At 43.9% G+C, this 16,785-nt stretch overlaps 1 protein-coding gene across 2 annotated transcripts in view; it reads right to left on the bottom strand.

Moving 5' to 3' along the window:
- The window catches only part of WDR19 (WD repeat domain 19), a 565,820-nt gene that overhangs the window by 490,721 nt on the left and 58,314 nt on the right, over nt 1-16,785 (bottom strand). For both annotated transcript variants that reach the window (XM_030191304.1, XM_030191303.1), the window contains exon 7: nt 5,310-5,387. In XM_030191304.1, the coding sequence (XP_030047164.1) occupies nt 5,310-5,387 (78 nt within the window). The remainder of the gene's footprint in view (nt 1-5,309; nt 5,388-16,785) is intronic.

The raw sequence follows: 16,785 nt of genomic DNA, 5'->3' as shown, positions 1-16,785 counted from the left end.
TAGATGGACACAACCCACCAGTCTATGGATTGATCAGCATGATGATATGGAATGGACTGTTGGGAAGTACCAAAGCAGTAATCTTACGGGAGGGACAGACATTGAGAATGCGGTAGAGTCCCTGAAAACACCCAAACTAGGATGAATACGAAGCCAAAAGCTTGACGATCCAAGAACCGCCAATAAACTAAATAGAATGACTACAACGCAAAAAAGCTGAAAAGTTCAAGCGACGCTGAACATTGTCCCCTACCAAGTGGCCGCTATATAATGTCCCCTACTGCACTATCAGTGCAGCGCAAAGGACAGAGAGACTCGAGAAAAAAAAAACAACAAAGAAAGATGGCAAAGGTAGAAGCAGAGCCGCCTGGAAACAAAAAACTGCAATGAATCTACCTCAGCTGAGAAAGTGGAAACCGAGATCCTGAAGTACAATATTCCAGATATCGTAGACTATTGCTGACCTAGCAACAGATTGGAAGTATGTAAAACCTGTCAGTGAGAAAGTACCTCATCACTAGAAGCTAAATAGGTAAAAACAAGAATGCAGTTAAATACTATGCAGAAGAAGAAGGTACCTAAATCCCTGCTGCAAACTAGACTGAAGGTGCAAATAAACTGACAGCCGCTGCAGTTACCCAACATGAAGAAAACATATCTCAGAGCGCAATTCAAATGAGAGAGAAAGAATCATCTGTAGCTGTTGCCTCTGTAAGCAGATCACCTGAGACTCTTGTCGTAGACCCCAATTAGTGAAAACGGGAATAAATCAACAGTAGACACTTGTTAGTACCTTTCATCTGTTAGATACATATAGAAGTCCATAAAACACTACACAGTTCCAGGAATAACATGTATAGAATGTTTGTACGTTTAGGAATCTAGCCAGGTGCTCATGGTCTGGATTGGCTGTGGACCGAAAGGTGGGCTCGATAGGACCTTTGAGCTTTTCCCAGTGTGGAATTAAATATATAAATAGTTCTACTACATTATATATTTTCACAGATGTAGCCATCAAAAAACTGCTCACTGTGTATATGCTCCCGGCATACTTGCAGGAAGAATGCTCAATCTCAACCACCAGACCCAAGTGCTGCACTAGTGAGAATACAGAGGCCAACTGAGCGGAGGGAATTCCATCCGAGATAAATATCTGGATACGAGAGGGCATCTATCTCTGCCGCTGACAAGTCTTTTTAGCAAGAGAGTAAGCGAGGCACATGGAAGGTCACAGCGAAAAGAAGTAGTTCTAGAACTGGGACCTCCCCTTAAGGTACTATCCATTGAGAACTCCCAGAAGTTTGTTTGTTTTTTCAATGGTCACGAAATTGACGGAGTGAAAAGCTGCCAAAAAAGACTACTGAGACTCCAAAGAGAATGAAGAAAAAATTCCTTCTTGGGAGCTAGAAAGTAAAATTTTACTCTGCAAAATAGAGCAAGGTAATGGCCGAAGGCCCAAGAACATCCAGAGAAAACAGAAAGTGGGACGCTTGTAGAGAAGACAAAAAGAGTCTGCGCCAACTTGACTAAACAAAGAGAGAAAAAATAGAGACATGCTACGAAATCTAATGAGATCACACAAGAGCTCAAAAGAGAGATCAAATGAGAGACCTGGCTACATGCACCCCGTAACCTAGAGTGTGCCCGAAATGCACCACCCGTTGCTTGACCCGACAACTCTGCCAATAAGACTGTCTGTAATGAACCAGACATCTAGGAAAGGATGAAACGAGGAGACGTTTCATGAGCGACGCTGCTACTACGACCATAACTTAAGAAAAAAGTGCGCGGAGCCGACGTGAGACCGAAGAGCAGGGCAAGAAAACTGGTAATGAGGACCTTCTCATCATCCTCGTATCGTGGACATTACTCCTCCTATACTGAGATGTACTAAGATGTACCGACCCACACCCATAAGAAATGAATGTGGTACTTGCAACCTGGATTGACCACAACTGAGGACAGGATGCTGGGCTTAATGGACTCTTAGACTTTCCCCGTATGACAATACTCATATACTAATAGCAAAAATGCACAGGAAGTGAAAGAATCCCCTTCCAATTGAAAGGAAGGTCTGGAGTGAGGACGTATAGAATGAAAATGAAAGGATCACCATATGTTGAGCGTGGACTGAGACACACTGGCCTTTAATTTTACCGGATCTCCCCAAACCTCGTATCATGTCATGCCTCCTTCCTCACTGAGATGTACAGAGATGAACAGACGCACACTCACGAGATATGAATGTGGTATTTGCAATCTGGATTGACCCCATCTGAAAACAGGATGGGGACTCTTGACCTTTCCCATTATGGCAACACTTATGCCCTTATGGCAAAAAATGTACAGAAAATGAGTGAATCTCCTTCCAAGAGAAAAAAACTCTGGAGAGAGGAAGAATAAAATGAAAATGAAAAGGAATAGACTTGGAAAATACCTATTACGGAAAAGGTGGTGAATTTGTGCCACAGGAGTCAAGACTGTACCCGACGTCAAGAAAGCTTGAAACAAGACCCTAAAATCTGTAAGGAAGAGAAAGGGATAGCAGATATTATGGATGGTCATACTGGACAAAACCAGAATGTTTACCATGTGCCCAGGCTGAATAGATAGAGGAAACAAAAATACAAGTAGATGGCATGAGGACCTCCCAATATCCTTAAGTGGGAGAAAATGCAAATTGACCGGATAACTTTACTCCCTAAGTGGACATATATCTTGTAAATCCTAGAAGAAAACTAAGATAACACATGAGAAACTCCAAGACAGTTGGAAAGTAGAGAAGACGTGAATAAAACATGCCTTCTAAAGCAGCTGAGAAAACTGGGTGCTCGGTAGACAGGACTGAGTCTCCTAGAATATGAGAACCATCTGAACCATGTAGCCTATGCAGCTGTCAACTGCTATGCGAAAGAGAAAGCATAGCCATGAAAGAAAATTGCTGAAAGGAAGTAAGACCTTATGTCCAGAATTGCAAAGTATGCAACAATTGAGTATCAGACAATGTATTTCATTGCACATGGCATCTGAACCATACAGCCTACGCTCTAGAGAACGTTTGTTAAGATCTTAAAACACTGTATAAGAACATAGCCACGGAGGAAAGTTTCCTGAAAGGAATTAAGATCTTATATCCAGCATTGTAAAGTACCAAACAATAGACTATCCGGCAATGTAGTTCTATCCACATGGCACCTGAACCAGATAGCCTATGCCATAGAAAATGTTTGTTAAGTTCTTAAAAACACTGTATAACATCATAGCCATGAAGGGAAATGCTTGAAAGGAAGTAAGATATTATGGCCAGATTTGTAAAGTACTAATCACCAGTACTTTACTGTACTGGTAGTACAGTAAATGTAGTCCTATTCACCAGGAAATGAGAAAGACACAGAGTGACGTACACTGGACCCCCATAAAAACTGCGCTAGACAATAGCGAAGACCTTTCCTCCAAACATCACACACAAGGGAAAGGAATAGGAAAATGGTTATTTTGGAGCTGAGATACAATTTAATTCGCCCCATTGTCAAAAACAGAGAATTCCCGACTGAGCTGCACTTTGAATCGGAGTCTTGCCAAGAACAAAGAAATCGCCAACTGAGCTGCACTTTAATTCACAACATTGCTAGCAACCAAAAAGTCCCCGACGGAGAAAAAAAAGAGGGAAAAACAAATTGAGCGCCATTCGCATCGTAGCATTTCTTTTTTTTTTAATAGCTTGAAAAATACATGTAAAAATTAATTTCGGGGCAAATATACTACCAATTGCCCACAGAAGCTTAGCTGAAATTGGGTGGCGGGGGGAAGAGGGGTTGGTTGTTGAGAGGCTAGGATGGGGGAGGGCAGACTTATACGGGGTCTGTGCCGGAGCCGGTGATGGGAGGCGGGACTGGTGGTTGGGAGGCGGGAAATACTGCTGGACAGACTTATACGGTCTGTGCCCTGAAAAAGACAGGTACAAATCAAGGTAAGGTATACACATATGAGTTTATCGTGGGCAGACTAGATGGACCGTGCAGGTCTTTTTCTGCCGTCATCTACTATGTTACTATGTAACTACCGGAGAAACAATATCTCCTTTCCATTGCACAAACAGCCAAACACAGTAAAAGCAGAAAAACACTGCCGCGTCAAGGGAAATTGCAGCTGCAAGCAAAACAATGGCGGCCAAGCGCGCCAAAATGAGAAGAATAAAGTTCGGGGGAGAAAACCACTGACCGGACTGACGAAGAAGCAGGAAATCTGTGCCACTGAAAAACAGATAGCCTCCGATGCCGCACAAAACATGGTTTAGCCTCTGGCCCGAACAGGAACCGTCAATACAGCTCCCAAGCTATACAGACCCGTCCAAGAACGAGCACGCGCTTAACAGTTCGCGCCTCTTTTTTTTTTTTTTTACAACTACCGCTGCTAACAACGCCGGATAGCAGAGGAAAAATAATTAAGATAACAAAAAACCGCCAATTAAAGTCACAGACGCTGACGTATAACTTTTTTTTTTTTTTTAAATAGCTCCGCCAGAAAAGAAAATAAAGACTCTTCAAACAGAATAAGACAGAAGAGCTACCTGCTCGTTATAAGCCTGGGGAAAGCAAAAACTACTTCCTTTAAATTCCTTTCAATTGAATTAATTCTTTTAATTTTCTTTTACTTGATTTAATTCTTTAAAACAGCTGACTATTAAAAGTGGCTGCCTCTCCCAAAGACGGTACACCTTTCCAGAGAAAGGGACTGAGAGAGAGAGAGAGAGAGAGAGAGAGAGAGAGAGAGAGAGAGAGAGAGAGAGAGAGAGAGAGAGAGACTAATGGGCTCACTTCCTACCTGCTGAGAGACTGAGAAAATACTGAGGCTAAGGTTACATGGCCAGGGCTCCTATTGGCTCTCTAGAGTCAGTTTTTCTCAGTCTCCACCTGCTGGTAGGCGGGCACAACCCAACAGTCCAATCCTGGTCCGGTCCGGAGGGACGCTAAGGAAATGGCAAATAACTACACATAAAAAAAGACTCTATAAAAATGGTAATAAAATACAATTAACCTAAATTTTTTCAGATGACAGACAGGGATGAACAGTCTTAAGGAGATGGACAGTCACCTATATAGTATTATTCAATACAGTTAGACAGGATCAAAGGAATCTCAGATGACATTTCAAGACAGATAGGTGGAACCTGTTCTTTGATACTATAATCTCTATTCAGCAAACATTTTGAAATAAAACTGTTAAGCAATATGAATGATTCTACTGTGGGCAAATGAATTGCTAATTGGTATTAGCGGGAACATCAACAGTATCTAATTAACACTTACTGTGCTTTCTCCTGATGCTCTTTCATCAGTCTTCATCACTGAAAATTGGATATCGCTGGGTTCTGCTCTCACTGTTGTCTGTAAAGACCAAGTAAACATAGGATTAACAGCTACTTTTCAAATGTGTGTCTGATCGTCTCAGATGTTACTGGGCTGTTTCATTAACATCAGATGACTAAATACCTGCCAGAAAACTTTGAAAAGCAATAAATGTAATCCTTTGATGATGAACAGAGAAATGGTGCAAGCAGTAGTAATTGAGGATCAGAGAAAAGTTGAAAATACAGTGTCTTATCTTCTCATCCATTTCCTTATCTCATGAAGATCTCTTTCCATTTGTTCAAGCACAGCCTCCTTCCTTACCTTTCTCTCCATCCCAAAGCTCACACTCTCACTTTTCCTTCTCACTATACCACTAGGTAATCAAATCCTCATTCCCCCAGTCTGCCTTTCTCCTCCGCTTTCAGACCCACCTCTCTTTAAGTATACTATGGGTATTTTAGGTGTTGCATGGCTCAGCAACAGTCAAAATAAATAAATAAATAAATAAATAAATAATTTTTTTTTTTTTAAAGCTGTGTGACTAAATAAAGGTGAAAAGCAGAAGAAACAATGGATGTAGGAACAGGATAAAGATGGGGCAAGGCTCTTGGCCATAACTATTTGCAGCAGGAGGAAATATCTGTGTAGTTACCAAGGATGGAAAGTCATAGCAAATTAGAAACCTTGGCTGTATCCATCAACATTCAAAATCATAATACAAAAAAATGTTGATTTTTTAAAAATAGCTAATATGAATCACAGAGTGACATCCTTGTGCACAGCATAAAGTAGTAAGGAACACTAGCCAAAGATCTTAGCACATTTATTATCCTTATACATTTAGATAGAAAGATGCAGGAAAAGATACAGATTTAAGGATGGGCTAACCTGGTAGTTCACTGGCAAAGCCATGCAGATGATCTGGCATAGATTAAATTCTTGGGTTGAGTGACTAGTCGGCTGGGTCAGAGGATGCTGCAGAGGCAGCATTCAAAGGACCTGAGAAAAAGGGATTCTCACTCATAACTTAATAGTGGCAGCTAATGGCCCATAATTGCAGGTTTCTGAAAGAAGCCCTGGTCTACAACTCTTGGCAGAAGACTCTCTCTTCAACAACAGTATCAAGTTTGTTGGAAGAGGATATAAAATAAGGAAGTCATCCACAGGTAATTAAAAATGAAGACACATGACTTCCGGTGGAGCCGCGATCTAAGATGGCCGCCGAGGAGTGAGCTCCGAGCGACCCCAGGCGAGGCCCCCGGGATTGCGGCCGCAAAACCCCCTCCTCACTAAGAAACGAGATCAGGGCATAGCAGGAGATCGTAGGAGGAGCGGCGAGCGACATTGGGAAACCCGGAAAGCTCGCATGCAGAATAGCCGATGCCGAATGAAATGGCGGCCGGAACGGGAGAGCGGCAGAGATGGTGATAAAAAGGCGGCCACAGTGACAGAACGCGCTCTCCCTTCCCACCTGAGTAGGTAGCCGGCAGCGGAAGCACAGAGTGAAGAGCGTGCTGAGGAGGGGAGACCGGAGAGACTGGAGCGGATCGAGACTGGTGCTGCGGTCCTTCTTCCCCCCCCCCCCCCCCCGACTTGCGGTGTTAATGCAGGGAGAGTCAGGAAGAATTGTTGGAGCGGGAGAAGTGAAGCCAAAAGAGAAGAGGGGGGAGTGCTCCAGAGAGGGGAAAGGTATCCCGGGACCAATTGAAGCAAAGAGGCAAGAGCTGCAGGTGAGATGGGCCGACTGGTAGTCTGAGGAGCCCAGCGGCCATAGCAGCAGAGGGACACCGCAGCGGAGAGTGACACGGCCTGGGAACCACGGCATCGGACCTGGTTCGGGCACGGGGCAGAATCCACTGCCGGTGGAGCCGCTGGAGTCCATTAGAGCAAGGAAAACAGCTACAGTAGAGATATCTCTGAAACAGCGGCCCAAGATGCCACCAAGAAAAAGTCTTGAAAAATTCAGATTTACAGTGGACTCTGCGGGTAAGGGGAAATCAGAGACAGCAGGTAATGGCCAAGGAGTGGAAAAGCTGAGCGACATCCCATCGGACTCCAAAGAGGAGCCCCGCAGAGAAGAGGGGGAAAACCCTGAAGAGATTTCGAAAGCGGAGGTGGTGGGCTGGTTTAAAGAACTGAAGTCGGAGTTGGAGGGATACCGAACAGATGTCCAAAATACGCTCAGGGAGATGCGAGCGGAGATCCGGGACTTTGGTACACGAGCGGAGGAGGTGGAGGAACAACTTGAACGTATACAGGTGGAAGTAAAAAAAAAAAACAAGATAAAGAGGCATGTTGACTCAGCAGAGATCCAACAACTGAAAGACCAGGTGGAAGATCTGGAAAATAGATCCCGCTGCAACAACCTGAGGTTTAAAGGAATCCCAGAGCTGGACATTTTTACTGACTCGGAGACAGTGATAAAGGAATTGTGCCAGTATATCCTGAACCCAGAGGAGGAGGATGGGTGGCAAGAGATCCGCTTACAAAGAGCACACAGAAGTATGGGGCCTCAGCAAGATCTGGTACCTAGGGATATTATCGCTTGCTTTTTGGACTTTCCCACCGAAGAACGGATTTTGGCCAAAGTCAGGCAGCAGAAGGTGATAACATAGAAAACTTACAAGATAGGAGTATATCAAGACCTGGCTGGTGCTACATTGCAAAAAAGAAGGACAATGCGAGAAGTGACCGGGTTCATGCGAAACAAAGGAATCTGGTACAGATGGCTGTTATCTTTCGCGGTGTGGCTTACAGTTAAGGGAAAGTCAAAGAAAGTGAAAACACCGGAGGAGGCCTGGACAGCGCTTCGAGCACTGGGATGTGAGGATGTTCCAGTTCAAGAGCAGCAGCCACCAAGGGCAGAGGATCCAAGATCGGATTCGGCATGGCAGTTGGCAGTGAGACGAGGCAAGAAAGGCGACAGAACTGCTTCCTGAAGCCTAAGAGTGGCAGCAGTTCGATGAGTATAAAAGACATGTTAAGGACATTGACTGTTTTCATGTTGAAGGGAAAACTGGTCGGGGGAGAGGGCGGTGGGTGGCTGTGGGCCAGGGGAAGTTGTGGGATAAGTGGGGACAGATATAGGGAAGGGAATCCAAGGTCCTAGTGGTTTAATGATGCCATTAAAGAGTATGAGCGAGGAAGGGGATGGAAGGCTAATAAAGGGAGATGAGTGGTGGGGAGGATCCCAAATGGTATTAAATTGGGTAAAGGAGGAGGGGGGGGGGCTGCGGAGCTTTCTTTTTGCCTGACAGCAGTAGGCATGTCGGGTAGGGGAGAGACACAGGGAAGGGGGAAAGGGAGGGGGGACAAGAAGAGAAGGGGAGATCCGGGGGAGAGGGGGGTTTGAAGGTGGAATGTGAATGGTCTCAATAACCCCGGAAAGAGAGCGAGGGTTATGAAAGAGATCAATAGGGTCCAATGTGATGTGTTGTTCTTGCAGGAGACACATTTGAGACCCAGATATGGTCATTTGTTACGTTCTAGAATGTATAATGAGGCGATGGTACACCAGGGGACAGGGGGGAGGAAGATAGGGGGCGTTTCTATACTGCTCAGACAAACTTGTGGAATGACTAACATGCAGGAATTCAAAGACACCACGGGGAGATGTGTGGCCCTCCGGGGGCTGATACAGGGGGAGAAGGTACACTGGTTAATATATACGCCCCAAATACAGGACAGGGGGATTTTTTTCATATATTATGGGAGGAGATTCAAGGGTTTATAAGAGGGCAGGTAATTGTGGGAGGAGATTTCAATATTGCTCCGGACGCGCGGTTGGATCACTCAGGAGGAGGAGGGTACCAGTCAGGACCGGGGAGAAAGGCACTACGAAAATTTTTGGCCAACATGGAGCTGGTAGACAGCTGGAGGATAGTAAGGGGCACCCAGAGGGGTTACACGTTTTACTCTCATGCAGCCAACTCCTATACCAGGATAGACAGGCTGTGGATACATCGCAACTGGGCGCCAACGATAGTTCAGACAGAAATAGAACCAATTCACATCTCTGACCATGCTATGATATGGATTAGATTAAAGGGATGGGCTCCAGGAGGAGGAACACTAGGTGGAAACTAAACGAGTCTCTATTGGGGGAGGATCAAGTGAGGGAAGAGGTGAAGACTAGTATACAGGAATACTGGAGAATAAATGATACAGGAGAAGTGGGCGATGTGGTACTGTGGGATGCAATGAAGGCAGTGGTGAGGGGTATATTGATTAAGTGGGGAGCAAGGAAAAAGAGGGAGAGAGGACAAAGACTGATGGAGTTACGCCAAAGATTGAGCAAGCTGGAGCGAACTCACCAGAGAAACCTGTCTCCCCGGATATGGGAGGAACTCCGGAAGATAAAGGGGGGAATTAGAGCAAGGCCAGATGGAGGAGGTGAAATATATGCGGTCGAGAGTTCGACAACAGTTTTTTTGAGTATGCCAATAAATCTAGTACTATGTTGGCCAGATGTCTGAGAGCAAAACGGGTAAAGTCTAAGATACAAAAACTTAAAGATGGTAAGGGAGGGTGGTTGTACACAGACATTGACATAGAGAAGGGATACCTTAACTACTACAAAGACCTATATAGAGCTCCAGAGGGAGAGTCACCTGAGACTGTTGCTGGGTAATTAGACTCGCTCCATCTGCAGAGCTTGAGTGCGGAGGGGCGCCAAAGAATGGAGGAACCAATGAGACAGGGAGATTATGGGGGTCATTCTAAAACTCCCCACTGGTAAGGCCCCGGGGCTAGATGGCTTTACAGCAAGATTTTATAAACAATTTGAGAGCCTGGTAAGTCCGCTGCTGGTGAGGGTGGGTAATGGGGTACTGGAGGGAAGAGAGCTCCCGAGATCAATGATAGAGGCGGGAGTGACCGTCATACCTAAACCGGGGAAAGACCCGACGGAATGCGGGTCCTATAGACCCATTTCATTGCTAAATGTGGATGCTAAAATCATAGCTAAGGTGCTGGCCAACAGATTAGGCAGATTGCTACCTACATTAATAGACCCGGACCAAGCCGGTTTTATACTGGGGAGGCAAGTAGGAGATAATATTAGAAGAACATTGCACCTGATGTGGGAGGCCCAACATACAAGCACTGGGGTAGCTATACTGTCGATAGATGCCGAAAAGGCTTTCAACAGGGTACATTGGGGGTTCCTGCGGGCAGTGCTTCAGAGAATGGGTGTGGGAGGGAATTTCAGTCTTTGGGTAGAGGCCCTGTATAAAACCCCAACAGCGTGTTTGAATATTAATGGGGGATATTCGCCCTTTTTCTCGATTGGTAGAGGCACCAGACAGGGGTGTCCTCTGTCCCCCCTCCTCTTTGCCCTTTACGTAGAACCGTTGGCCGTGGCGATCAGAGACCACCCGGGGGTGAGGGGGATGAGGGTGGGGGACCGGGAACACCGCATAGCATTGTTCGCCGATGACATGCTGCTCTATGTGAAAGACCCGAGAGATACACTACCGATAATCTTGGGGATATTTGAGGAGTATGAGAAATATGCAGGACTTAAAATGAATAGGGATAAAAGTGAGATTTTGGGAGTTTCCTTACGGGAGGAGGAAGAGGTAGAGGTAAGAGATCGGTTTGAGTTTAAGTGGGCAAGACACAGAATTAGGTACCTAGGGATTCAGTTGCCGGGGAACCTAGAGAGGTTATTCTCACTTAACTATGGACGCTTACAAGAGCAGATACAAAATGACATGTTGCGATGGAAAAACAAATGGTTGTCATGGTGTGGGCGAATGGCTGTGATTAAAATGAAAGTGCTGCCGCGCCTATTGTTCCTCTTCCAGACACTGCCGATCGCAGTGCCGAAACCATTTCTCAAGAGGATACAGAGTGCGATAATGTAATTTATATGGGGTAACAGGAGACCGCGGCTGGCCCAGAGAGTGTTGGGGGGGGGGGGGGGGGGGGAAGAGAGGGGAGGGAGAGCGGTTCCCAATTTGGAGTGGTATTACTGGGGTTCTCAATTGAAGATGCTTTTGGATTGGGAACGGGGGAAGGAGAAGCCTGCTATTCAGGTGGAACAAGCCTACTGGCCACAGAGGAAATTGATGACATTGTTGTGGACCTCTGAAAGCTTGGGGAGAGGGACTAGAGGGAAATGCAACCCATTCCTCAGACATTTACTAGAAGTGTGGGGATCGTTGAGGAGACATAGGGAGCGCCTAGCAGAGGTATCATCAATAGCTCACCTTAGGTGGGAGCCTAAATTCTTAGCGGGCAAGGAGAATGCCACGTTTGCTAGATGGGAGCGGAGTGGCGTGGAGAGATTTAGAGATGGGATGCATGGTAGTGGATTGTGGACCTTTGAGGAACTGAGGAATAGGTATGAGATCCCGGAGGGAGACAGATTTGCGCATACACAATTAATGCATTTCATGGGGAAGCAGGGCTGGAGGGGAGGAATACCACGGGAGAGAGAGTGGTTGGAAAACTTGTGGAGTGTGTTGAGAAAGGTCCCAAAGACCATTTCGGTGGTGTACCGCTATCTCCAGGGAGAGGAGGAAAGGGCATATCCATTTCAGGGAGCGTGGGAGAGGGATCTGCACTATCACTTTACAGAGCGGGAATGGGATCACATATGTGGGGAAGTGCAGAAGGCTTCAGTTTGTGTTTTGATACAAGAGAATGCCTATAAGGTACTCACGCGGTGGTACTACACACCTGAAAGGTTGAAAAAAAATGTACCCAGGGACTTCGGATATGTGTTGGAGATGCAAGACACAGATAGGCTCATTCCTCCATGTGTGGTGGACTTGCCCGGGGGTGGTGACATTTTGGCAAGCAGTGATGAAAGTGCTGGTCCGGACTATGGGGGTATCCCTGGTGTGTAATCCGCAGGCCTGCTTGCTGGGGATGCACAACGAACGAGAAGTGTGGGAGGAGAGTAAAATGATGCGCTGGGGACTAGCGGCAGCAAAATGTCTCATAGCGCGCTGTTGGAAGTCAATGGATCCCCCAGACATAGGGGAGTGGAAAATCCAAGTAAGGCAATTGTGGTACATGGAGAGATTGACGGTATATAGAAGGGAGAGTGAACTCAAATGCAAGAAGGGCTGGGCAAGGGTACAACACATGATAGAACGACTCTAAAGGGGATAGATAGGTAATCTAGGGGGGAGGGGGCATAGGGGGTAACACGTGTTGAATAAAAGCATGAAAGAAGGGGAGTGGAAAGCTCCATGATTACAACAAGCTGTTTTAACACTAAACTAAATCTCCTGAGGCATGAGAAAAGGGCATTAAAACATCGGCCAAAGGCACGGCTCCAGAAAGTCTGGCAGGGGGAGCACTAAGGGAAAACAGATGTAGCATGTTCTGCACATGAGTAATAGCGTTGTGGTATTCAGAGACTTGCACGGGGATGTTGTATAGTCAGATGCCAAAGAAAAATGCTATACAAGACCAATGAGAGATCTGTACCTTAAGCATTCTGACTGCTTTGTCTGAACATGCTTCCTGCATACCTCATAAAAGGTATCCAGTACAATTGTAAATAAACTTTTTATATGGAATATGAAATTCGTCTAGTCTTTTCTTCAAAGTGGCGAGCCAGCCAGGAGAGAAGATTTATGCCGCACACGGAAAAGAGAAGGCGAGACGAATGACAAATTAAGTGTTTGTTGTTAATGAAGTTTTTTACAGGAGAGAGCAAGCGTTGTTTAAGCCTGATTTCTGTGTACTACTGATTTGGGAGTGATCAACCTACTGACGTGGACATACAGGTGACGACTCCTGGGCTTGCTAAAAAGAGAATAAGAAGACGCGTGAGTAAGCTTACATTGTGGACTTATTAGTGGTATATTTGTTTAGCTTTGTAGTTTTCTTTTTTGTATATTTTCTTTGTTTAGGTGCATTAGTATATTTTTGTAGGTTGTGGCTCTATAGGAGAAATTGTAATAGTCAGAATAAAATGGAAGGGAAAGGGGCAGATAAGAAAGAAAAGCCTCCTGTATATGCTTTGTATTTAGATTTAGATAGTTCAAAAAAATGCACCCCTTTGCAGCATGTCATAGAATTATTCCCGTTAGAAAAAAAACAGATTGAAGAGACACATGAGAAATGGGTCAAATATGATGCAAAGGATTCTTTTTTGAGCTGGTCTCAGTATGGATCGTTTGAAAAAATACAGCAAGAACAGGAAAAGCAGCCTGTGGTTCAGCCTGAAGGTTGAGGAATGTCATCTGGTTTTGATTTCTCGGGTGTACAGGTTAGAAAGGTCAGGAAGAACTGAAATTTGTTTTGTTCCTTTTAAAAGATTGTTTTAGATTAGATTTAAATAAGTTTGATTTTGTCTTATAAGGTGATCTCTGTTTATTTTAAAATATGTGTTATTCTGTTTAATTAATAAGTTCTAGTTCTCTATGTGGAATGTCTTTGCAATTTAACTTTGTTTGACCCTTTTTTAAGTGAGATTCCTGCAGTGTTAAGAGATCATCTGGTTTGAATTAGTCACAGTCCTAGCTAGTTCTGTGTGTAGGGCTAATAGGGGAAAGAGGTGATTTAAAATCTCTAATAACCTCTGAACAATATGATTTGTCAACATAATTTGAGGCTGAGGGACGGTTACGGGTTAGTCCCGAGACCGCAACAAAAACCAAAGGTAATCCTGTTCAAATTGACACCCAGACCGTCAAAGGCAATTTTTAGGGAAACCCATGTAGCTGCAGAGCTTGTGAGAATGGATAAAATCAAATGTGGGGAGTTACTAAAAACCTGTTGGAAGTTAAACATCTCCCCTTCCCCCGTGACAAGGGAGGACCTACATCACTCGAGGATGTACAGAATTTGACAAAAGCAGGAACTCAATTGACTATTGGGGATTTTAAAGCTTTATGTGCAGCATCAGGTATCAGTATTTCTCAAAGTTGGGCAGCTATGATTAATCAAAATAATGAAGTAAATACACCAGTAGCTTTTTTATCAGGCTCTTTTAATCATGTGGAAAAGGGAATGAAAGAAATACCAAAGTTATTGACGATCAAGAGGGTGAGATCGATACTATAGAAATCCCTACATTTCACTGTCTTACTTTTGAACCCTTATCTGATGGGTTAATATGGTTTACAGATGGAGCTTGTGAAAGGACTGTTGCAGGCTTTGCCTGCGTGCAAGTGGATGAGAATCTAAGAAAGATAATGCAAGTACAATATAAAACCCCTCCTGACCATACTGCACAGCATGCTGAACTTTTAGCTGTTATTACGGCCTTACAACACACTGATATGACTCAAAATGTCACTATATATACTGATAGTGGTTACGTTGCAAGTTCACTACAGTATCATATATTAAAATGGCAGCGTAGGGGGATGATAACCAGTGCAGGTAAAAATCTACAACATTACACATATTGGAAATTGCTGTTTGAAATTTTGGCAAGAAGGGAACGTGAAGGTAGAAAAACTGCAGTTGTGTGGACCCCGGCCCACACTGAAAGGCCAACCTTTGAGGCACTAGGTAATGCAATGGCTGATGCAGCAGCAACGGAGGTGGTTAAGCAAAGTGAAAAGATTTTGTATAATACTAGACAGACACAGGAAGGGCCACTTACGAATGTAGATAAGATTGAAATGTGGCAGCCAGAGGGACAGGAAAGTGAAAAATGGTTGAAGAGAGGATGTATGAAATTGGGAAGTGAATGGTTTAATGCAGAAGAAGGATTACCTTGCATGCCAATGAGCCAGGCGATTAAGGTATTGCTTGGGTGGCATGCAACCATGCATTGGAACAGAGAAACAATGAAACAACAATTTGAGCAAAGATTTTGGACTTTAAAAAATTGATAACCTGATTCAACAGGTTGTGCAGAATTGCATGGTATGCAATATTAACATACCTAAACGAGGTCCTAAAATATCGCCTGGGACACTTCCAATACCAGAAGGCCCAGCAAAAGAATGATATATTGATTTCACTGATATGATTGTTCCAGTGCAGGGAAAAAGATATTTGTTAGTTTGGGTGGATGCTTTCTCAAGGTGGATAGAAGCATTTCCATGTAAAAGGGAGACAGCACATGAGGTGGTACAATGCCTGGTAACTCATATTATGCCAAGACATGGGTGTCCGTCTAGAATAATTTCTGATAACGGGACACATTTCAATAACAGTGTTTTGAAAGAAATGGAAACGATTATGGGTTTAACACACAGGAAAGTATCAGTGTATCGCCCCACCTCCAATGGTTTGGTGGAGCGCTACAATGGCATTTTAAAAACAAAATAGTTTTACTAAAATCTCTCAATAAAGAAATGGTGGGAAAATTATATACATGGCTTGATGTATTGCCATTAGCATTAATGACAATAAGGGCCCAACCTAATGGGCGTACTAAATTGTCCCCATTCCAAATTCAGACAGGACGTCATTTCTTCCCGATGCAGACAGCAAGTACTGATAGCACAGCTCAGTACTGGCAAAAGCTACAACCAATGTTGAACCTGACAAGTGATATGATCCGAACAAATGTAGCATCACAGGCAGGGACTACTAATGATGTTTGTGCTTTTAAAGTAGGTGATCTAGTACTGCGAAAGAACTTTACACATAAAACATGGAAGGATCCTGTGTATGTAGGACCTTTTGCTATCACAGCCCTTACTCAGACCGCTGCCCGTCTGGAAGGTCATACTTCTTGGATACACTTATCAGATATTCGACGAACTAATAATATTGAAATGGACAAAGAATAAACAAACATCATGTCCCTAAACATGATGGTATTGGGATGTTGTTGTTTTGTTGTTGTTTGTTAATGGACAATGAACACATATAGACTTGTTACAGCGGCCAAGATGTTGAATTTGACTGATTGTATCATATGTGCCCACTGACTGACATCATCCTTGTCCTTGCCAGCTATGATATATGGGACTACAATGATAAAATCATGTCTGTTATCCCAATAATACCTGTGTAAGGGATGATGGAAACCTTCATTGGACAAATGAGACTATTTATAAGCAAGCCTTGCTTATGGACAAGTACCCACAGACATCATTTTGGTGTCTAATTAATAGTATGACAACTGGAAACATTCCCCCGATAAAGTGCAATTACACGCACAATGTTGTAACAGGTAATTGGTCTATAGGAGGAAGTACAATGAGTATAAATGTCACAGCCACCAAAGAAAAGTGTGGCAATAAAACAAGCTGCAATAAGACTTTAACTCAATGATATGTAACAACTGATTCAATGAATGTTAACACCTTGGAATATGCTTTTAATTTGTGTAATTTTTAATGCCACATCAGCTAATGAAAAGTAAGAATGAATGACAGTGTATTCCCCTTTGATGAAGCTCACTGTCCTATAAATTATATACCTCAAGAGATATAAATTTTGTACCCTAGTACAGTTGAATCTGTTTGATGCTGTGTAACATGTGTATTAGCATGTTTGCAAAGAT

The sequence above is a fragment of the Microcaecilia unicolor genome, chromosome 2 (assembly GCF_901765095.1).
Source record: "Microcaecilia unicolor chromosome 2, aMicUni1.1, whole genome shotgun sequence".
Taxonomy (NCBI): Eukaryota; Metazoa; Chordata; class Amphibia; order Gymnophiona; family Siphonopidae; genus Microcaecilia; species Microcaecilia unicolor.
The sequence above is the reverse complement of the archived record's forward strand: the minus strand, read 5'-3'. Positions and strand labels throughout refer to the sequence as shown.